Genomic DNA, 23,772 nt, shown 5'->3' on the forward strand with positions numbered 1-23,772 from the left:
AATATTTTGGATAGTCTGTATACTTTTATAACATTTAAGGGGTGTTTCCATAGTTTAGCCTATTAAAAAAAAACAATATTGTTGGTGAAAAAAATATTCGTATTTTACCAATAAACCAATTATTTAAACGTCTACAAGTAAAAGAAAAATCATGGGATGGTAAAAATAAGATTTAATCAAATTTTCACTTTCTTCTTCTTCTTCTTTTTTAATTTTCACAAATTAAACAAATATTCTTCTAAATAATGTTTTCTTTGTTTTTGTATTATTACTGGACTTTGCACCTTAAAATCATGATTTATGTGGAAAGAAGTCCCCAGAGAAAGAATAACAACCAAATTAATGAAAAACACAAATTCTCAGAAAATACAATTCAATTTTAATCTGTTTGTTTTTGCGTTTCAAAATCGTTTTTGAAAAAAATTAAAAATTTTTTTTATTTCAAATTAATTTTTTTTTATGTTTTTAAATCATTTTGATGCGCTGATATCAAAAATAATTTTTTAAAAATAAAAAAATATTACTTTAATACATTTCTAAATAAAAAATATTTTAAAAAACAACCACAACTTCACTTCAATCACATTCATCAGCTAAAAAACAGAGCAAATCATACCTAAACATGTTCTGCACTTCATTAAGTCTTCCTGATTTCTGGTCTGCCAACCTTCTTTTTCAAAGGACAATTCATAAATTCTTCCGACCTGTGATATGAGGCACTAGAAGTTTCCATAAAATTTAGTATTTTTGGATTGTTATAATATATTAATATAAAAAAAAAATTTTAAAAGTAAAAAAAAAGTATTTTGTTATATTTTTTTAAAAAAAATATTTTGAAAAAAAACCTTAACTGCACTCTAAATCAATACCTAAGAAAAGTGATGCAGCGAGGGATCATTACCGAGGTGATGTTTGGTTCTCAATGCTCCGAATGAGCCTAAACTCATGTTCTGAACCCCATGTAATTACATTTTGGGCCTTAGCCCACTAAACAAAAGCCCATAAAGTTTGGGCATGATAAAATGGTCCATTTTGAAAAACCTTAAAAAGAAAATCACGTGTCTTTGCATGTTTTTAAACCAATTACATTTTGAAATACTTAAAAAGTAAATTAAGGAACTTAAGTGGCATTTCATATTAAATCCAGCTCTAATTGGAAGGAAGGTTGATTTGGTATCCAGTCTTTAAAAAACCTGACTAAGGTAAGTATTTTTTTTAATCGAGTGGATGTGATCAACACATTAAATAATCAAATTAGGTTAAGTTGTCCAATCTTATCTGAGTTGAAATTAAATAAAATTTTAAATTTAGATGACAAAAATTTAATTATGTGCCAACCACTTTCCAACTCTCCTCGCTATAAAATAAAAATATAAAAAATAAAAAAATTTAAAAAATTATTCAAATATTTTCTAATTAGAACATTTTATAAATAATATTAGATAAAAAAACTATATAAATAGATTTAATCTTTTTTTTTTCAGTTTTAGACCCAATTGATTCATCTAAAAGTTAAAATTCCTCTATATCGGATCTTAGATAACTTAGAGTATGTTTAAAAGTGTGGTTTCAGTTGTTTTTTAAAGTGTTTTTTACTTAGAAATATATTAAAATAATATATTTTTATAAAATTATTTTTAATATAATCACATTAAAATAATAAAAACAAAATCTTTTAAGGATGAGGAGCCCAACGTGTTGGGTTTCACTTAGCTTGTACTCACTGACTAATTTATTAAGTTTGTGCCTTTAGTTTTAGTTCTTAGCTAAACTATTAATTAATCCCAACCCTAACACCAGCGTCGAAAGATTTTTTTGGTTTTTGCCTATGTAAGCAGAAGGACATTGTAGTAATTTGAAACATCACAAAGTCCCACTCTTCTTCTTGCTCTTAACACCTATTTATACCCTATATTTTTTGTTTTCCTCCCATATACCTTCCCTTTCTCAGAGGCTTACTAAACTATAAATCAATATCAATCCAAACACGGCCCTAGGGTTTTCTCCACCTCACCCCCTCAAAAACCCTAGCTCAAACCCGCACCACTGGCACACGTAATCATAAAAGATCTCTTAAATCACCATCAGGTAAGCTACTTCTGATAACCCTTTAAAGAAAAAGGCTCAGACTTTAGTATTGGGCTCTCTTTAGAACTCCCAGAACCCTAAAAAAGCAATCAAATTCTGCTGGGTTTTGATTCTTGAACCGTTTTTAATCATGGATGATGTTGAAAAAGCGATACTTATAAGTTTTGAAGAATCGGGCGCTATAGATTCAGCTCTAAAATCACAAGCACTCTCTTTCTGTCAGCAAATTAAGGAAACCCCAACTGTATGCCGTATTTGCATTGAGAAGTTATGTTTTTGCAACCTCGTTCAGGTTCAATTTTGGTGTTTGCAGACTTTACATGAGGTTATTAGGGTTAAATATGCTATGTTGAGCTTAGAAGAGAAGGATTTCATTAGGAAATCTGTGTTTTCTATGTGTTGTTTTGAGGTTATTGATGATAAGAATAACAATGCTGTTAGGATTTTAGAGGGTGCCCCTGCATTTATAAAGAATAAGCTTGCGCAGGTTTTTGTCACTTTGGTTTATTTTGATTACCCTTTAATTTGGTCTTCGGTGTTTGTTGATTTTTTGCCTCATTTGAGGAAAGGGGCGGTGGTTATTGATATGTTCTGTAGGATTTTGAATGCTTTGGATGATGAATTGATTAGTTTAGATTACCCACGGACACCCGAGGAGATGGGGGTTGCGGGGCGGGTTAAGGATGCTATAAGGCAGCAATGCATAGCGCAGATAGTGAATGTTTGGTATGAAATTGTTTCTATGTATCGGAATTCTGATCTGGACCTTTGCTCTAGTGTGTTAGAATCAATGAGGAGGTATATTTCATGGATTGATATTGGGTTGATTGTGAATGATGCATTCATTCCATTATTATTTCAGCTGATTTTAGTTAGTGGGGGATCTGAGCAACTTCAGGGTGCTGCCGCGGGGTGTGTTTTGGCAGTGGTTTCCAAGCGGATGGATCATCAATCAAAGTTAGCAATATTGCAGAATCTTCAGATAAATAGGGTTTTTGGGTTGGTAACTGGAGATATTGACTCAGAGTTGGTGTCAAAAGTAGCTGCATTGATTACAGGGTATGCCGTTGAGGTTTTGGAGTGTTATAAACGGGTGAATACGGAAGATGCTAAGGGTGTTTCTCTGGAGCTTTTGAATGAAGTTTTGCCATCTGTTTTTTATGTAATGCAGAACTGTGAGGTGGACAACACATTTAGTATTGTGCAGTTTCTCTCTTGTTATGTTACCACTATGAAGAGCCTTTCTCCATTGAGAGAGAAACAACTGCATCATGTGGGGAAGATGTTGGAAGTTCTTTGTGCACAAATTCGTTACGATCCTATCTACCGTGAAAATCTTGATATGCTGGATAAGATTGGGAGAGAGGAGGAAGAAAAGATGGTGGAATTTAGAAAGGACCTATTTGTGTTGTTACGTAGCGTGGCTCGCGTGGCACCGGATGTTACTCAAATGTTTATCAGAAACTCTTTAGTCAGTTGTATCTCATCTGTGTCAGAAAGAAATGTTGAAGAGGTAGAAGCTTCTCTTTCTCTTTTGTATGCACTTGGAGAGTCATTAAGTGATGAAGCCATAAAAACTGGAAGCGGACTGTTGGGCGAATTGGTGCCAACCCTCATTTCGACTAGGTTTCAGTGCCATTTTAATAGGTTAGTTGCACTTGTGTATTTGGAGACTATAACTAGATATATCAAGTTTGTCCAGGAGCATACCGAGTATGTCCCCATGGTTTTGACTGCATTTCTGGATGAGAGAGGAATTCACCACCCAAACTTCCATGTGAGGCGTAGAGCTAGTTATCTGTTCATGAGGGTTGTGAAATTGCTAAAAGCAAAGCTTGTTCCTTTCATAGAGTCAATTTTGCAGGTAGTAAGCAAACCATCTTCTTGTTTTATGGCAATCAATTGTCTATAAAACTTGTTCTTATAGATATTATTCAATTTTGATATCTTGATATTCTTTGAATCGACAGAGCCTCCAAGATACAGTAACTCGGTTTACATCTCTGAATCATACATCAAATGATTTTTTAGGATCTGAAGATGGTAGCCACATCTTTGAGGTACTCCAACCATGCTTTGTGTTCTCTTCTTAAATTCTCTCAACTTTTGGTTTTGAATACACATACATGTTCAGACATGCATTGCATATCGACATACAGGTAAATATATTTTTTTAGTTTGTATGAAATTTCCAGTGTGATGGTTCCTTGGTTTCTTCTGATATATGTGGATACAATTTACAGGCAATTGGTCTCTTAATTGGGATGGAAGATGTACCATCTGAAAAGCAATCTGATTATCTATCTTCACTGCTCACCCCTCTTTGCCATCAGGTTATGGTTAAATTTGAAGTTTCCTAAAACATTTATTTACCTTTCCTTTCCCCTGCTCATTTTTTGAAGTGGGTTTACTTATACTTATCTAAAACTGTTGTTAGAATGTCTTCTGAAGAGCTTCCTCGAACGTGCATCCTATGCCTAATGGCATTTTTACTGATTTTCTTATACATGCTTCTGAAGTATTCTTGTTTGATCCAGGTGGAAACATTACTCATAAATGCCAATGCACTGAGTCCGGAAGAATCTCCAGCGAAAATTGCTAATATTCAGCAAGTAATCATGGCAATTAATGCACTCAGCAAGGTTCTTTTTTCCCTTTGGCTTTCTAAATTCTATTTCATGCTCAGTTTTCCCTTCATTAAGAAAATGTTTTTATTTCATGTTACTTTGTTGTTGGCGATGGGGTGGATATTCTTTAATCACTTGTAATTAATTGACAACACTTAATCACATGAAATTTTTGCACATTAGGCTTCCTCATTTTGGTGATTATATTTTTTGTCATTGCACTAGGATACAAACTTAGCATGTTTCTCTTGACAGAATTTTGTGATTCTTTGTTGGAATCTTAATTTCAAAGAGATGCAATGTCTCAAGAAAATTTCCTTTTCTGACACAGGGTTTTAGTGAGCGTCTGGTAACCGCGAGTCGCCCTGCAATAGGTGTCATGTTTAAGAAGGTGGGTATTTCAGATCTTTTGTTTTTGTTTCTTGAGCCACATGCTATCTCTGGGTTGGTCACCTTTTGCAAAATCCAGTGAGTTCATGAACCCCTTTGTACGATTTAACATGATTGTCTTCATCATTTTTATGATTAAGTACTTTTAAGTCAGGGATGATATCTTGCTTATGGCTGTGTTGATATATTTTTCCTCCATGCCTCAGCATGGTGGACTGCTTGCATAATTATTCATTTACCTCCTATACTGGTGGGATGACAGTTTTGCTGCGCTACAATCCATCATCTGTTTCATTCCTTTGTTCTTTGAATTCCTAATTTAGGTCTTCTACATTTTTAATTATTGCAATATTGATGGTGATAAATTGAGAATGAAATGTTGCTTTGCATACTGATAGATGCTAGGATATGCTAGACACAACTGTAGAAAAAGCTAGAACAGAAATTCTGTCATTGCTTCTCTTTTCTTTGTGACGAGGTTTTATTTTCTCTTTGTGATCCAGACATTGGATGTTCTCCTCCAAATACTTGTTGTTTTTCCAAAGATAGAGCCTTTACGGAACAAGGTAAGAATGGGATACGAGGCCATGGAAATACTTTAATTTGATATTTTGTTGGCTTTGCATATTGCCTAAAGCTAGCATTCATTGTATTCAGGTTACGTCCTTCATTCATCGTATGGTAGATACTTTAGGTGCATCTGTATTTCCATTCCTTCCCAAGGCATTGGGACAATTGCTTGCAGAAAGTGAGGTAAAATAAACAATTCCCATTTTACCAGTCTACAATCTCCACTCTTACATCTAATATTGATGGTTTTTTTTCCTGTTTTGTTGATTACCATTATTTTTATTTTTATGTAATCCTGAGTGCTCTTTGGAATGAGATTTGATTATTTTCCTGGCTTATTTGTTCTATGGTTGATGTCCTGGGGCAGGAGCAATACCTGATTGTGAGCCCACATCAAGTTTAGGAGGGGGATGAGTTTTATTGGGGTTTTTTACATGCAGATCTGTTATGGTCATTCCCTAGGACTGTGTGGAATGTTATTCAAGAATAGAAAATCTCCATATATTTTTTATTCTTGTCACTTTAAGTTTTACCAATTGACAACTGGAATTGCTATATGTCAAGATATTTGACCCATTAAGAAGGAATTTGGCCTTGCTTTACTGAACTAGTAGGACAATAATGATTTTGATAATATCAGGTACAAGTTGGTGCAGGACTGGTTTGAGTTTTTATTGTACAAGTGTTTTATGTTGGGTTTGGGCTTGGACATTCTGGGAATGAAATGTCTAGATTAAAGAAGATAGGGATTGGGGTTTGGAAATTGAGTTGGAATGAGTGAAAAACTAATGGTGTCATTGCTAAAAATATGGCAATTGTACTTATTGAAATACTACATAGCTATACAGAGAGAGGGGGGCTAGTGTTCCACAGTGAGAGATTAATAGATATTCCCAGTGTGATGCTCTATCACTCATGCAAAAGTGAGATCCATAGTTATCATGGTGCATCCTACTTTTATACGAGTAGAAAGCACTATATCAGGAGTACCTAATAATTTCCTAGTGCAATAAAGACTTAGGTTCCTAAATAAGTGAACACTACTGTTCAATCTAGGAAAAGAGAACCTAAACAAGAAGCTATAAATATTTTTAAAGATAACTAAAATAAAAATCTTGACCTATGAATATTCTAGGAAATCTAAAATTATCAAAATACCCCTGCAAATCTGAAATTACAAGATATTCCTGAGTTATGGAATCAAACAAAACCACATAAAGGTAATTTGTTCATTTCCCACAACACAAGCTGCTGCATTTTGGGGAAATTTATGTTTTGTAGCAGTAGTTAGGATGTTAATTTACTCTCTACTTTCAGCCTGCACGAGTATGGTAGAGTGACAAAAGGAAATGATCCCATCATGTAACTTTGATTGAAAGCATTAAATGGTTAAAGTTTAGTTGGTTGGGCTCCCCTGGATGTGAGACAGCAGTTATTTTTTGTTACAAGGGTTCTAGCTTGCTTTGTCCTTTCAGCAATTCCTTAAAGGTTTAGCCATGGCTGCGTATTCTTTGATGGTGTGTTCAGATAAAAGTTACACAATTAAACCTTTCTGATAAAAGTTACACAATTAAACCTTTCTTGCCATCCCCAAGGATGCTAATATGTTCGAGCACTTGTAATCTTGTGCTGGAATGAAATGTTAGCTTTCTCCTTGTGCAACGGCAGAGCCTGAACAATTTTTGTGGTCGTTGTGCATTTTATCATTTTTAAACAAAACATGCATTTTTTCATATTAGGTTTTAGCGCATTTTTTTTCTTTATCATATGTACTAGTACATTCTTAAAACCAAAAAAAGAAAAAGAAGAGAGAATAAATATATAAAAGAATAATGAATTTCTTGTTTGATTTAGAGCAACATTTGGAAGTGGAACCTCATATAAGTAAGTGATTGAAAATAACACATTAGATGGTGGTTGAAAGAAAAAAAGAAAAGAAAAAAGAAACGAGTAATAGAACTTTTGGGGAAAAAGTAGTTTTTATTTCAGGTAAGTTTTACCGAGAAAGTTGAAAAGGAAAGTTTAAGCATAATCAACTAGATTTTTTCTTAACACCATAAACAGAAATAATTTCTCAAAAAGAAAAGAACGTAAGAGATATAAGAATATTATTTTCAATATTGAAAGAGAAACCTTGTGGTGAGAGAGAAAATATGAAAGGTGTGGACGGATAATATTGCATTTTCACTATTTTTGCACCAGTTTTAATAATGGCTCATTGCTGTATGCTATGAAAAAAATCTCCTCTTATAATCTGAAAAAAAAGAAGGTGCTTTCATAATGGTTTAACAGTTCTAAACACGTGTAAGCAGACCCCTTATTTCTTGCTGCAAGTTCCTTTTTCTTAGGCGCTTGTTGTTATTCTGGTTTCTAGTCACAGTTTTTCTTGTACATGAACTGTAAAAAACCACCATTTGGCTTTTTAGTGCTTGCCTTCGGAATTTACTCAGATTCAACTTCTTTATGATAACATTAGACAAAAGTGATGGTTTTTTCCCAGATTTGATGTGGGAAAGCTTTAAGGAACTCTACATGGACATCTTTTGGAACCATGTAAACCACATGAAAATGTTCATTGCATTAAATTGATTTGCATTTTCTATTGTGACATGAATGCCTGATTCTAGATTTTGTTTTATTGTAGCCAAAGGAAATGGTTGGTTTTCTTGTTCTACTCAATCAGCTTATATGCAAATTCAGCACCTCGGTGCATGACATAGTGGAGGAAGTTTTTCCTGCTATTGCTGGTAGAATATTTAGTCTTATCCCAACTGAACCATTTCCTTTAGGACATGGAACCAATTCTGAGGTATGGAAATTCTATCTATAGATATTTATCAATCCCTTGGGTGTAGTTAACATTCTCCTTCCAAGGGTCTCTCTTTAAAGCAAATGATGAATGTATTTTTAGCTTCATTATATTAATTTTCCAGACATTGTTCAAGTTTTGGTTCTTAGAGTTTAAATGTTATCTTATGTGTGCCTGGATGGTAACTTTCCTGTCTGTTGCAAGAGTATAAATTTGTGTGAAATTATGCTGCTATCCAATATTACTTCTACTTTTGTTTGCATCACATTGTTTCATGTACTATTTCATCACGGTGAAAACATGCTCGATGGTGAAGTCGTCATAATAGTTGGCAATTCAATTTTTTTCATCACAGTGAAAGCATGCTCAATGCACTTTGCAAATCTTGATTGACATACTATTTCAAATAAACTGAAAGTTGGTTTTCATTTAAAGTATCCTAGGCAAAATTCTTTATCTAAAGGTGATGCTCTGAACTATCTTGAATAAGGACCTGTTGACTTGGTTTGCAGGAAATTCGTGAATTACAAGAACTCCAAAAAACATTGTACACATTTCTTCATGTGATAACTACACATGATCTATCTTCAGTCTTCCTTTCACCTAAGAGTAGAGACTACTTGGATAAGATGATGCAGTTGCTACTTCAGTCAGCTTGCCATCACGAGGATATTCTTGTGAGGAAGGTGCGTCTGATACATCATTTTGTCCATTGAAGGTTTGGATTGTTGATGTATTTGCACTGTCGTGAACTCAAGGTATCATTTTATCCCTCTGTAATTCAGGCATGTGTGCAGATATTCATTAGATTAATTAAAGACTGGTGTACAAGACCTGATGTTGAAGCAAAGGTTTGTCATCCTCCCACAAAGATCCTGTTCTTAGTGGCTTTTATGTTGAGGATTTTTTTTCCTTGCTCTAATGGAATTGAATATTCAGGTACCTGGTTTCCGAAGCTTTATAATCGATGGCTTTGCTAAGAACTGTTGTTTTTACAGCGCACTTGACAAATCCTTTGAGTTTCATGATGCAAACACTGTAAGAACTGTACAATAGATTTTGATACCAGTGCTGTTTTTGTTCCCCCCCCCCCTAAAAACAAAGTTATAAAGATGCACTTTATCAGTCCTCCTATTTTTCCCACTGCATCTCATACTGTTTTGTGTGCCAAGTTGTTGACCATCATCCCCATCTCATTCTTATTAGTTTAATAATTGGATGTTAAATATTGCCTGTTGAAAATTTTCTGGCCTAGTTCTTGATACATGTTTTTGAAGTTGCTGTTCTGATTCTGTCTGACAGCTCATTCTGTTTGGAGAAATTGTACTTGCTCAGAAGGTTATGTACGAGAAGTTTGGTGATGGTTTTCTTATTCATTTTGTAACAAATTGCTTTACTACTGCACATTGCCCTCAAGATGTAGCTGCACAATATTGCCAGAAGTTGCAGGTAACAAAATAGTGCTACATATCTTACTAAGTTGTTGGATGTGTGTGTAAGTGCATTTTGTCCAACCAAATATAAATCATGGGATCTGTCCAACTATTATGGTTGCTTGAGTTTTGGTTTTCCTGTGTTTTTCAAATGATATTTTATTCTAGCAGTTGTCTAGGGAAAGATTATATCCATTTTTTGCTTATACTTTATAAATTTGACCAAACTTTGGTCCGATTGGGAATTGTTCTCCAAACTTTCTAGCGACATGATAAGTTTAGTCATATGAAATCTTCCAACTTATATAAATATGTGACATCATTATGCACCCAGAGGTGAGCCCTTCCCTGGTGCTAAATCCCTGTGCAGAATTCCCACCCTGAATTTCTTAGTGCAGATGTTTGGGTTTCGATGCATCGTGGACAGAGATAGAGCCACTTTAAGCCCATGATCTTGGAATTAATGATTTCATCAGGTGCAATTTACTGTATATTTTGATGTAGGAATGGGAATAGAAAGGTTATAGTTTTATAGGGAGAGAAGGGAATGATAACTGATGGTAAGGTATTTATTTTCTAATTCCTTGGATGTATGGAAGTTTGAAACATCATCTAACTTTCCTTGTTTGGTTGAAAATGGAAGGGGGTGTATACTTATATATTTGTATCTTTCATCCGTGGAGATTGGATTGGAATGAAGTGTAATGATAGAAACACAAGTCGAAGATTATAAACTCAATTCCCTTTAACACTTGAACTTTGGCTGTTGGGTTTTAAGCATTTGAGTGGATTGGGGGCTGTGGCAAAACCCTCCTATACTTTCTTTCTCCTTTAAAATAAAGCCCCTTCTAGGCAAAGCTCGAAGGGTTCGATCTCCCCTTTTCCTTTCCCTAATTCTCAAAACCTTTTAATCCAAACCTAGTATCAAGCGTGTAAGATTGAGAAAGGATTGAGGTTTTGGTTATTTAAGCTCTTAAATAGATTTTGTTATTGAAATTTCATGTTTCTTTTGTCAGGGAAATTTTTCTGTTATGTACTGAAAGTTTTAGGTTCCTGGAGATGCTTGTTTGACACATAGTTTGTTTGAAGGAAGCATTTGGGGTTTTAAATATCTTTGCTTTATATTTCAATGAATTAGGCTTCCATGTTGAATGCAGCTACATGTATCACCAAAAACTGACATGTCTAAATGGGTGTAGAAATAATCAAATATGGTTTAATTTCTCCAATTCTGCTTTGTGCTTTTGATGTTTGTATGTGCAGGGTAATGATATGAAGGCATTGAGATCATTCTACCAGTCAGTCATTGAGAATTTACGACTGCGACAGCAACAGAACGGAAACCTTGTTTTCAGATAGCAAGAATTAGGACGATTTTTATGGAAACCAAAAGTCGTTGTTTTGCCCAATTGTTCTGTGATATATATTTTTTTGCAACAATCCAATTCCGTTTCACTGAAGGTGTGTAAAACTTGGCTATCTGCTGGTTGTTATCTTGCTTGGAGCATATTCTTTGGTATGTGTTGCTCTTACACAATTTAATGTGCAGGTTCTTCATGTAAATAGAACGTAGAGTTTATTGCATGGACAACGAGGTATTTTATGAACTGAACTCCTTTTTATGGCGGTCTGGTGTAGATTGATTATTGCTTTTTGGAATTGATTTTTGTGGAGTAACTGATTTGATCTCACTTCGTTGCAGTTGTATATTTCCGGCAACAGTTTCTTTATCTTGAATAAGCTGGTTTGGAAGAGCAGCTTATGTTTTTGGGTGGATGTATGTAGTCAAAAGTTAGCTGTCTAGGTATTTAAAAGAAATGGCAAGAGTTTTTGAAGGGCCATATTTAGCAGGGGGGGAAAATGAAAAGAAATTTTGTTTGGGATTATGCCGTGTTTTGTTATTTATTTCATTCTCATTTATTCCAATCGAGTGCCTGTGATGCTCTTTCCGCATTGGGGAGAAGAGTAGCAGAATTTTCGTTTGTTTAGAATTTTGGGAATCAGAAAATAAAACGTTTGCTTATAAATTACTGATTACTCTTGTTTTCCATTTTGTCCTTGTCGAGAATCGCTAGTATTAGCAATCGAATTTCTAACCCCAGAATCCTGCCCCATATATAACTTCAGTAGACTTGATTTGTCAGTCACAAGTTGGTGTATTGTTGAAATGTATATGGTTTTGGTCCTCTGCGTGATGAGGGTGGTTGGAACAAGTTTCAAATCTTTTCAATGAAATCTAGCAGCATGATCACTGTTGTTGATAATTTTGCCTTTTGACTGACGACAAGAATATGCTTAGCATGCTTTTGTAGAATACATGTCGGCAGGGATTTTCTTGCCTTTCATCCTAAAATGGTGCCAGGTGATTTTTTCACTGCTTGGAAGAATGAGACTTCATTAATCTCATCATTCTAGGCTTTTGTTTTGCTGGTGGTGGGAATGTGTCATATACACCTTTGGTGGGGGTAGTTAGCGACCTCATGATCATTAAATAAACTCTTCACAAAAACGTTGCTTGTAGTAACTTCCGACCCGTCATTTCATAATAGTTTGTCTTGCTTGCTCTCTCACGGCTGGTGCGTATTGGTATGTTATTTCAGAATGAAGAAAGTTCCCGCAACGTTTATAAGAGTTACTGTTGAGTTAAGGTGGCTATGTCCTTGTTTGTGTTTTTTTTTTTTCCCTTCTTTTGATCTCAAGTCATGCCATTTATGATTCTACTAAATAGGAAACCCTCGTTATGCTATAAACCTATTTTTTTTTTTTATAGAAAAAATATCAAGATCATGTGTATTTTTTAAAAAAGAAAAACAAAATCTAAGATTATGATGATTGACTTGAGATCTAAAAATATTAAAAAAAAAAAAAAAAAAATTGAGCCAAACCTAACTCGAGAGATGATAATGAAATAACTCAATAGAAAAAAAAGGTAAATAAACAAAAAAAACTAATTTCTAAAAAACAATCCTTCAAGTATTGTGTTAAATTAAATGCTAGGGATGCAATCAATAAATTTAATTTAATAAAAAACTAAAATAGAGCTAATTATTTTTTTTATTGGAAAAAAGATATCAAGACGATGCAAATCTTATAAACTTGGGTTAAACTTTTAAACTTACAATCCATTATACAGTTTGAATTCATCGTGAATCTCCTCGCATGCTATAGTAAAAGGCCGAGCCCCTTTAATTTTAATTTAATTTTATTTTTTTAACTGCGGGTCCCCCCTCAGGTTTCAACCAATTCATGTATAGTAGGCGTCATGATATGGTCATTGACCCTATTAACACTAAGAAATTTACGAGGATGTGGGTAGGTTTCTAGCAGCATATAGACTTGTTGTTTGGCTCCTCGCTATGGCCATTGGGGGCAGCTTTGATGCTTCCCCTTTCTCCTAATTGGAAGGACTTTCTTGGCACCATGCCTTGCGATTCTCTTCATGATTGTGCATTGCTCCTTTTCCTTGACAAAAAGAGAGGAAATATTTCCCCTCTTGTATAGTGGAAGGTCCCTTTCTTATCAGTTAATCACACGTTTTTTAACCAATGGGAATTAGGGTGTTATGTTTTCCATTATGTTAATCTTCCAACCTTTCTTCTCTTAGCACAGCAAGTCTTCTCTGCACGTATTGAATATGTTCCATTTAATGTGTTTATCGCATTTAAATTTATGATATTAATTATAAACTCCCTTTTTTAAATACATCAAAAGTGAACGTCTCATCTGTTTTCTTTCTTTCTTATCTTCTGTCTTGACTCGTACGCAAAAAAAGATAGAAAAAAAAATTAAAATATTGATTCCAAGTTGAAAAGAGATAAAAAAATGAGAAGAGTTTCCTAGCTAGATACTTTGAATCATAATTAATTTCTTGAGGTGGGTTTCTGTATATACTTTTTCAAAGATGCATGTTGAATATGTTTTTATAAGATCTAGAAGTCGAAAAAACAAAGAAACGTACACATATATGTTAGGTTAATCCATGTCAAGGTTGTCTAAAAGCGTATGATCATGTCGGAGTTCACTTGTGTATAATTTGATTTCTTTATTATTTCCTAATTAAGTTTTTTTTAATAAAATCACAAAATCAAATAAAATAATAATACTTCTTTAAGAATTAAAAACCATCTAGTAGGCGGCTTAATGGTAAGAGTTTGAGACTAAGAAGTTTGATCTTTCTGTGGTTGCTAATATGATGGTCACTGGAGGTTTACATGGTCGTTAACTTTAGGACCTGTGGGATTAGTCGAGGTGCGCACAAGTTGATCCGGACACCCATGTTAATAAAAAAACATGATTCAGGTAGGTATGAAGAAGGTAAAATACATTATATAGTTATGTTTTTTAAATGATTGTCTTTTGATATTTGTTCCATGATAAAGACTTTATAACTCAATCTTGATTAAAAAAAAATATATATTGATTTGAAGTTGGAAAAAATTAAAAACTTAGGTTAAATATTTTTATTTAAATACATACAATTATAACAATCATGATAATTAACACGCAAATGAAACTAACTAGAATAATATAGTTAAATTACTAAATAATAGAATGATTAAAATGGATTCATCCGAGGCATACGAAATGTATTTAACATGAAACTAATCAAACAAATGCGTTGATTTTGCGGCGTTCAAGAAAGGAGCCTGAAGTTTTCAAAGGAGACAGACAATAAAATCTTTATGAACTTATTATTATTATTATTATAATTTATTTTCATAGATTACCTCCTCTGTCAAAGAAAAGCCATCATCAATATTGCTTTTTCTTGTTTAATAACTTGGACGGTTGGGAGACTCGGTGAGCGGGAGAAGAATGAGTAAAAATAAGATCAAAGAAATATGGATTATTTTGAGCAAAACCTCTTCCTGCAAATTATATATATATATATATATGCACAGAAAAAACACAGAAGAAGACAAGCAGTGCACAGATGACCTTAGAATATAAATGGAGATTTCCTTTCTTTTATGACATAAAACGCAGCCTCAGAGATGATGTCATAAATCCAGCAAGAACATGCACAGAAAAAGCACAGAAGAAGAAAAGCAGAGCACAGATGACCTTAGAATATAAATGGAGATTTCCTTTCTTTTATGACGTAAAACTCAGCCTCAGAGATGATGTCATAAATCCAGCAAGAACATGCACAGAAAAAGCACAGAAGAAGAAAAGCAGAGCACAGATGACCTTAGAATATAAATGGAGATTTCCTTTCTTTTATGACGTAAAACTCAGCCTCAGAGATGATGTCATAAATCCAGCAAGATCAACATGGACAGAAAAAACACAGAAGAAGAAAAGCAGTGCACAGATGACATGAGAATGATACCAGGGAAGTAAGAATATCACGAATGGCAGACTTTATTTAGAAAAAAGCTTAAAGAATTACATCCTTCACTTTCAATGATCATGTCAAGCAGTAACATTTGAAGTTCATGGCAATTAAGATGGGGACACTTGAGCGGTTAAATTGCGTCCAAAACCCTGTCTGTCTTGCTGTCCTCTTCTCTTTCTTGTTAAGCTTTGTGCCAGAGGACAGCCCAAAACATGCGTAGAGCTACAAAATCTAAACTTTCAGAAAAATAAATGACATCTACAAAAACAAACATTGCCTTTATAATTTTTAAGAGTTGGAATAGATCGTAAAAAGATTGAAATATTTGATTTTTTTTGGTTTTATAGAGGATTAGATAGGTTATCAATTATGATGCATCAAGATTAGATAAATTTCTTCCGATCTTGTATATTCCGTGGCATACAAGCCATTGATGATGTGGTGAACTAGCTCAGCAGGGCTTTGTTCTTCGTAACTCGGTTAAGATTTGAGTTCTGTTAGCTAAACAATTGACAATTCTTCAATTTCTCGAGAAGCTTCACCTGCTAGTTATTATAATCTTAAAGAAAAGAAAAAAAGAAGAGGAAAAGGGAGAAGATAGGCTGATTATGATGAATGTTATAAGCCTATCATCTTATTTTGTTTGTTTAATTTTGGGACAATGATACCTTAACGTCCGTATGTTAAAGGTTTATTTTATTTTATTTTTAATTTTTGTTTCTAATACATATATTTGCGGCTCATTTTGTTTGTAAGATATTTCATTTTAGCTCTAAGTTTTAATATTAGATTGGTTGAAAATTGAATTTTATAATTTTTGTTATGTAATGATTTTGGTCTCATGTATTGGATCACAAGTATAAAATGTTAACTTGAATTGTCATCGGTCTTTTTTTTTTTTAAATATTTTTTGACATTGATTTTTTTCAATTTCATCATTCAATATTAAGTTTATTGAAGATATAGCTTTTTTTTTTCTTTTATAAGGATAGTCCGATATCATAACCCGGGTAGTGGATTTGCCATACAAACCACTCTGGGCTTTATATTGTTTTATTTCATTTTATTTTTATGTCAAATCCGTTCTCATTCTTTTCATTGATTTTTTCTACTTGGATTTTGTTTTAAATTGATTTTTTTTTAAAATTTCATCCTTTAACATTAAATTGTTGAGGATTGAGTTTCATAATTATTTTTCAATATGATGATCTTGGTCTCATGATTTGAGTCATATTTATGAAATATTATCTACGATTGACTTTTTTTTTTAAATTTTTTTCACACCATTTTTTTTTATTTCAGCCATCAATATTGAATTTATTAAAAATTAAACTTTTTTATTTTTTTATAATTTGCTTTTTATAAGAATGACTCAGTCTCACGACTCGAGTCATGAGTTTGCCCTACTAACTCAGATTGATTCAATTTTGTTTTTTGTTTTTTATAATTTTTTTGTAATTTCTTTCTTTAATATCAGGTTATCTTGAAATTCAGCTTCATATTTCATTGGCAAGCGTTTTATCTACATGTCACTGTTATTATTTTTCCTATTTAGATTTAGATTTAGTACATTTATAATCATTGATTTTTTTTTTATCATATAAGTAAATAATTAAACATTTTATTGGATCAAGTAGGGTTTGAGGTTTGGAAATGAGGCTAAGTTGTAAAGGACAAATTAAAGGGGTCCCTTAGCTTAATTTAATTTTAACCTATGCTCTACAATATTGTAACTGCTGTTTGTAATTCAATATTTTATGGGGGTGATGCTACTGATGTTGGTCTATGGTGGAAAAGACTCGTGCAGGTTTCCTTCTAAGAAATCGAGTGGCAAATGATGTAGAGATTTGTGTAGAAAGATCTCTGAGTTAGTTGCTAATTTAGAAAATTATAAACTATGAAAGGATTAGCCTTCTAGTAGTAACAGCTGTTCTCACTATCCAATTCCGAGGCTGCCCTAATCTAGGCTGTCATCTCAGGTAGTTGAAACTAGGAAGCGAATCACATTTCAATTTACTCTTTTTAATTATAATTACTATATATTCCACCACACGATTTGGGCCGCCGGCCGGCGGGATTAGTTAGCACGAATTGATGTATTTAAAGTATTATTAGTGGTGATAATAGTTGTTTTTTAAATGATTTTTGTTTGAAAATATATAAATAATATTATTTAAATTATTTTGATATTGACATATCCAAATAATCTAAAAATATTAAAAAATAATTAAATTCAAGAAAAAAAATTTCAGAATTTTCTAAAATGTTGTTTCTACTGTAAAAACAAACAAACAGGTACTCCACTAACCATATTACTAATAGCTTATAGCCTTATACAAATGATATTTAAAAGGTGGCCACATGTGTTTATCGTGTTATAGTTCTTGATCATGATTAGAATTAAGTAGTACAAGTACAAATTGGATCTTGGCCATTAATTTAAGTGGCTAGCAACCGTGTATGAACGATGAACTTGCTTTTCCCAGAAGACCAGCAGATGAAGAAATCGCACAGAAATTTCAGTGTCAAGGTAGACCAAGATTTTTAAATAATAGCACGGCTGTTTTTCAAAGTCATGAATAGAAAACTATGCTGTTTTCTACTCTCTATCTGCTACAGAGACTTGGGAAGTACGGGAAATGTTTTTTTTGAATAAGGTAATCATTCTTCTAGAGTAGGGAGATTCCATGTGCCGAGCATTTGCCCAGAAGGAAAACAATGTGATTGGTTATCATCATTCGAACGCAGACTTCCTTTCCAAGTCTTATAATCTGGTACACATTCCACCAACACCATTAATCCCATCCTTACCTTCACTACCTTTCTCATTAAATACTCTAAGCCAGCATTGACCAACCCCATAAAGGCTGCATTTTTATACATATATATATATACACACACACATCACAAGCTTTTGCCAGAAGCCTAAGTAAGCCTTTAATAGATATTGGAGAATGGTTCTCAAAAAGTTCACTTGGAAATCAATAGTCCTAGGATGTCTCAGAGGTGAGAGATCACGCCCAGAGCCAAAACAAACATGTTCCCAGAGGCTATCCCTTTCAGACTTGAGCAATCCTGTTTCACCAATTTCATTCAGCGACCTGTCCATTTCTATTTTTAACCTTCATGTTTTCACACTGAAAGAGCTACAGACAGTAACGAATGAGTTCTCAAAGAGCAATTATCTTGGGGAAGGTGGATTTGGGGCTGTGTACAAAGGATTCATTGACGACAAGCTTAGGCCAGGATTAAAGGCTCAGCCTGTGGCTGTCAAGGTGTTGGATTTGGATGGCTCTCAAGGACATCGAGAGTGGCTGGTAAGCAAATAGAGTCAATTCAATACAGTTCATGGAGTAGGCTGGATTTTTTTAAATTTTCTGATGAGCATGATAAATGTTTTCAATTTTATAGGCCGAGATCATCTTTCTTGGGCAATTAAAGCACCGCCATCTTGTGAACCTGATCGGTTACTGCGGCGAGGAAGAGCATCGGCTTCTGGTGTATGAATACATAGAGCGAGGCAGCCTAGAGAACAAACTATTCAACAGTATGTATTCTCTCATTGTAACACCGCTGAAAGAAAATCTTGAATGATCCTATTTGGTTGACATATTTGTGCTCCTGGCATGTTTTAATTGATGCAGGATATTCTGCAGCCTTGCCTTGGTTAACAAGACTAAAAATTGCAGTTGGAACGGCGAAAGGCCTTGCCTTCCTCCACGAAGAAGAAAAGCCAGTCATATATCGTGATTTTAAGGCTTCAAATGTCTTATTAGAATCGGTAATCATTTCTCTTCCAGCATTAATTTAATGCATTGCAAACATAATGCTGGTGTTACAAACAGGGTTAAGTTCTAATATGGAAAATGTGTTCTTATTTCAGGATTATAATGCAAAGCTTTCAGATTTTGGCCTGGCAATGGATGGTCCAGAAGGAGATGATACCCACGTTACAACGCCTGTTATGGGCACTGAAGGCTATGCCGCTCCGGAATACATAATGACAGGTAATTCAAGCTGACGTTTTCAGTATCAATAGCTGGGAAATCAATCTGCGTTATTTATTGACAGTAACAGTATTTTTCAGGCCATTTGACAACCATGAGCGATGTGTTCAGCTTCGGAGTGGTACTTTTAGAGCTTATAACTGGTCGACGATCTGTGGACAAGAACCGTCCAAACAGAGAGCAGAACCTAGTGAAGTGGGCAAGACCTCAATTGAAGGATCCCCGCAAGCTAGATCAAATAATGGACCCGAGACTTGAAGGCCAGTATTCGTCCGAGGGTGCGAGAAAGGCAGCAGCATTGGCTTACCAGTGTTTGAGTCACCATCCCAAGTCTAGACCAACTATGAGAACTGTTGTCAAGACCTTGGAGCCTCTACTTGCCTTAACTGACATTCCCATTGGACCCTTTGTGTATATTGTTCCAAATGAAGGCAAAATCCTAAGTGATCTAGAAAAGAAGGGAAAAGAAAGTACAGATGAATGTGATGAGATTAGAAACGGTAATACATGCGAAGGAAAGCAGGTGGAGATTAAAGAGAAGGGCTGCGATCGCCACCGCAAAGGCCATCGGCACAGACGGAGGACTAAGTCACTGAGGTCTAGAGCTGTCTATTCTGATACAACTTTGTATAAAACCATAGGAACTGGTTTGTACTCTCCCAGAAACTAGAGGGAATTTGCAAATAGGCATAGATCAGCTTTACTGATAAGCATACTGTACATTTGGATTACCTTGCTGTTCTTTTCCTTTATTATTTTTATTTATTTTTAAATTTTTGGAAGTTTCTATGAGGGAATACTTTGATTTGTGGCCTCTGGAAATGTTGTACTCTGCTATAATTACAAGATACACACTATAAATGGTCAAGCCAGAATTTTGCCTACTTTGAATTTAGGCAAGCAGTCTGTTCATACACTATGTATCGCATTAAGAACAATCCAATATCATTTTTAAGTACCCTTCTTTCTTTCAAAAAGCATCCTCTTTCCCTGAAGCAGGACTCAAACCCAAATCCCTCCCCCCTGCATTTTTCAAGAGGCATCACTGGGCTGACCTATATATATGTGATAAAAACTGTGTTTTATACGGTGACGCGTATACTTTTTAGAAGTATTTTTTTGCTTGAATAGATATTCAAATGATTTTTTTTAATATTTGATATCAATATACTAAAAAAAACATTAATTTGATATATTTTCAAGTGAATTACACATTTAAAAAGCATCTAAAAACACAAGTTACCACACTCTCACGAAACTCCATTGGAAACTCCATTGGAAGGTATAAGTCCAAACCTTGCAAGAGATGGATGGGAATTTCAAGTTCCAGGACCTCGCAAGAGTACCAGCCTCTGAAGCGATTTTCCGAAGAGAAATCGAGTGCAATGAATCAAATGTTGACAGTGATTTTTGACCGAAGATTGTAGGTATATATTATTTGCTCTACCGAACACATGAAATAGACCATTCTTAAGTTCAAAAGATAAGAACGAATTCATCTACCTGTTCGAAATCTACGCCATAAATTCCACGAGTAGACCATACTTGGCTCGAACCAGAAATCAAATCTCATCACTTCCACCAACCCACCAAAAGTTGAGTCAGATGAAAGGTGAACGCCGGCTGTTGCCATCCCAATGTTGAAACTCAAGGATCCTTTTATTTGAAGCTGGGTGATACTTTGAAAAGCAGTCACCTCTCGAAATCTCCTCCTGCTATCATTACTGATAGAACTAAGATCACAGAACAAGATTTCTATTGGGTGAGCGAGGTTTATATGAACGTTGTCTGACTAAATGCAGAGACGGCCGGCCGGTAGTTCGCCACAAAGAGAGAATTTCATGTGCTTGACTTTGAGGGGAGATTATTGGTGTTTGAAGACTTCAAACACTGGAAGAATCATCTCCATAGATTGGTTCCAAAAGGAGACCCATACCATCTGTAAAATAGAATTCAACGTTGTCCGACACTAGCTAACAAAGAACCAAGCAATCATCTGAAAATAGAATTCAACGTTGTCCGACACTAGCTAACAAAGAACCAAGCAATTATTTAGAACCTAGTTTTTTTTTTTTTTTGTAAAAAATTAACTGAAGTTAATTTATCAAAGCAGTTATTCAGAATCAATCTTGACAAAATCCATCTCCATTGTGCTTGCATTACACACATGCATGGAGATGTGAAATTCACCATGAAAACATTCGTGTACTGCACACATGTTCATGACGACTTCAATTTCAAAAACATCAAAGAGTTTGTCTGCTAGCACAAGTCATAATCCATGCATCTTCAACATACATGAATTGAAAACCACGACACATACATAATCAAGACGCCTTAGTTGTGACTTAACTATCAAAACCTCAGTCGCCTAACTTAAATATACATCAATCCCTCCGCATGCAATATCACCATAGATGGAGACGATTTTTTAATTATACAGTAACTTGGTTGATTTTCTTAAAAAGAAAGAAGTAATTGAACAACTTGGTGGGTCAACTCGATTAGAATAGCTTACTATGTTATATTATATCTTTACCCTCCCAAGGCCATGGCTAGGATCTTAAGACATCCACTAACAATCATATTTCAAAGTGGGCATCCCTTATGAGCCTCTATGAACACGAGCCAGTGCGAATATAGTCACAAACCTCCACTAAACTCTGCACTTGAATCAACCTTGATTTCTGAGTCGCATGCTAGGCATTGGTGATCGAGTCAGTGGAGAGAGATGAATAAGAGAAACTCCATGAAAAAAGGTAACAACGACATAGAGACGCTGTTCAATTCAACGGTTGCTTGATGAACGATGATGATGATGATGATGGTTTTGGTAGTGTTATTAAATTCAGTTCAATCAAGTTTCTTAAAAAACCGCTCGAGTGACTCGATTAAAAAACTCAAATTAAACACAAAATCAAATTATTATTTTTTAAAATAAAACATCATTATTTTAATATTTTTAAAATAAAATTTGAGGTTAACTTAAATTAACTCACTTGATTTATAAAACCCTACACTGCGTTGAGTTTATCCTGATTGAGTTTAATAACTATGGGCTGTGATAGTGAAGGGAGGGAGGAGGTTGAAGAGACGGGAAATAGTACAGATGTAGAAATCCAGTGATCAATATGGACATGCTGGGCCAAATATGGGCCCAATGACAATCAAACTTTTTGAAAGAGCAGATTCCGTTGAGAAAGGCTAAAGGCCCACTTGTCAAGAGTTTCAATTTTAGCCCAATCTTGAATTTTCTCCCATTGACTGTACAAACTTAATTGGAATGAAAGAATCAATAGTCATTTCAAACTAATTAAGCCTATCAGGAGTCACCTACGCTAAAAACACATATATTATTTAATTAAAATATAATATTATTTTATAAACTAAAAAAAAAATTAAAGTGATTTTTTTTATAAAAATATGAACTAAAAAACATATAGTATATAGTTTAGGATTTTTAAATGTGTTTTAATGAAAAGATATTACTGTATTTGTATTTGATATAATAGAATTTGTATGAGAAACTAATATTTAGATTGAGATAGCACAATAAGCAAAAATAAAATAATTCTTTTATAAAAAAAAAATATTACTTTCATCATCCTGTAGTTAGTTTTATTTTATTTTATTTTGCAACTAAATTTTTAAAAACTACACTTTATATCTTGAACTTTGAAGGTGAATATCACTTTATATTATCGGGAGTCACTTTACATTATCGGGAGTTGGTGTAAAAATAGTCAACAAAAATATCTATTTATTGGGTGTGATTTTGTTTTTTTATTAACGTGGATGTCTGGGCCAGTTTGCGCGCTCCTCGACTAATTCCACGAGCCCTAAAGTTAACGACCAGGTAAATCTCCAGTGGCCCTGAAGTTAGTGAAACTCGAACTGGTGACTTCTAGAAAGCAAATTTAGAATCTGACTAATTGATCTACATCCCTTAGAATTATGACATTGTTTCTCTTCATTTCACACATGGTAGTCCTAAAATTGTGAGAAATTTGTGGCAGCTGGCAAGAGAAAGAGCTATCATGTCTAAAATTTGGATGAAACTCTTTTCTCACTGGACTGAGCATGCATTCTGAGGTAATTTGGATCAAACATTGTGATTTCAAGTAATTATCTGAATCATCTAGCAAAAAAGCTTACCTTCTTCCTCTACCAGAAAAATGCTTTTGAGGTAATCAATAGGGTTCGACCTTAAAATATCATTTTCAATATAAATAGAAAAAATTCTTTGAAATGGTTTTGGAATTTTGTATATGCATGCGATAATTAAAACATACTCTTATTGTTGAGTTTTAGATGAGAAATCAATGTTAACAACAAGACACGAGAAGGGAAGGTGACAAGATGTAGCAAGTTGCTTGATTTTCATTCTACGAACATGATTCTGATGTCCTGTGATCTTGGTCTTCGGTCTTAACGAATAGTCATGTCATGTTGCAAATTCGTTGAATCAATTTGCAAAATACCATTTAGTAGAAAAATCTATAGCCTTCAA

The 23,772-nt window shown here is 34.1% G+C and overlaps 2 protein-coding genes across 2 annotated transcripts; both read left to right on the forward strand.

The window, feature by feature from the left end:
- The first annotated feature begins 1,921 nt into the window (after positions 1-1,921).
- Positions 1,922-11,954, forward strand: LOC7475691 (exportin-T). Its single transcript, XM_002304096.4, has 15 exons — positions 1,922-3,952; positions 4,059-4,148; positions 4,332-4,421; positions 4,626-4,730; positions 5,047-5,106; positions 5,609-5,671; positions 5,763-5,858; positions 8,320-8,484; positions 8,997-9,170; positions 9,270-9,335; positions 9,424-9,522; positions 9,787-9,933; positions 11,181-11,378; positions 11,467-11,512; positions 11,620-11,954. Exons 1-13 carry the CDS (start codon positions 2,219-2,221, stop codon positions 11,274-11,276), a joined length of 2,985 nt encoding a protein of 994 aa, XP_002304132.4. The 5' UTR covers positions 1,922-2,218; the 3' UTR covers positions 11,277-11,378; positions 11,467-11,512; positions 11,620-11,954.
- A 5,766-nt stretch (positions 11,955-17,720) lies between these two features.
- LOC7478348 (putative receptor-like protein kinase At1g72540) lies at positions 17,721-20,174 on the forward strand. Its single transcript, XM_024597019.2, has 5 exons — positions 17,721-18,572; positions 18,667-18,802; positions 18,900-19,036; positions 19,139-19,262; positions 19,343-20,174. The coding sequence occupies exons 1-5, from the start codon at positions 18,210-18,212 to the stop codon at positions 19,930-19,932; spliced, it is 1,350 nt and encodes a 449-aa protein (XP_024452787.2). The 5' UTR covers positions 17,721-18,209; the 3' UTR covers positions 19,933-20,174.
- Positions 20,175-23,772: the final 3,598 nt, after the last annotated feature.

Source organism: Populus trichocarpa, chromosome 3 (genome assembly GCF_000002775.5).
Source record: "Populus trichocarpa isolate Nisqually-1 chromosome 3, P.trichocarpa_v4.1, whole genome shotgun sequence".
NCBI classification, from domain to species: domain Eukaryota; kingdom Viridiplantae; phylum Streptophyta; class Magnoliopsida; order Malpighiales; family Salicaceae; genus Populus; species Populus trichocarpa.

Coding starts and splice junctions, on each gene's coding strand:
- LOC7475691 (XM_002304096.4), top strand. CDS start 2,219: ATGGATGATGTTGAAAAAGCGATACTTATAAGTTTTGAAGAATCGGGC. Junction 5,672..5,762: donor TAGAGCCTTTACGGAACAAG/GTAAGAATGGGA, acceptor CATTGTATTCAG/GTTACGTCCTTCATTCATCG. Junction 8,485..8,996: donor GACATGGAACCAATTCTGAG/GTATGGAAATTC, acceptor CTTGGTTTGCAG/GAAATTCGTGAATTACAAGA.
- LOC7478348 (XM_024597019.2), top strand. CDS start 18,210: ATGGTTCTCAAAAAGTTCACTTGGAAATCAATAGTCCTAGGATGTCTC. Junction 18,803..18,899: donor AGAGAACAAACTATTCAACA/GTATGTATTCTC, acceptor TAATTGATGCAG/GATATTCTGCAGCCTTGCCT. Junction 19,263..19,342: donor TCCGGAATACATAATGACAG/GTAATTCAAGCT, acceptor AGTATTTTTCAG/GCCATTTGACAACCATGAGC.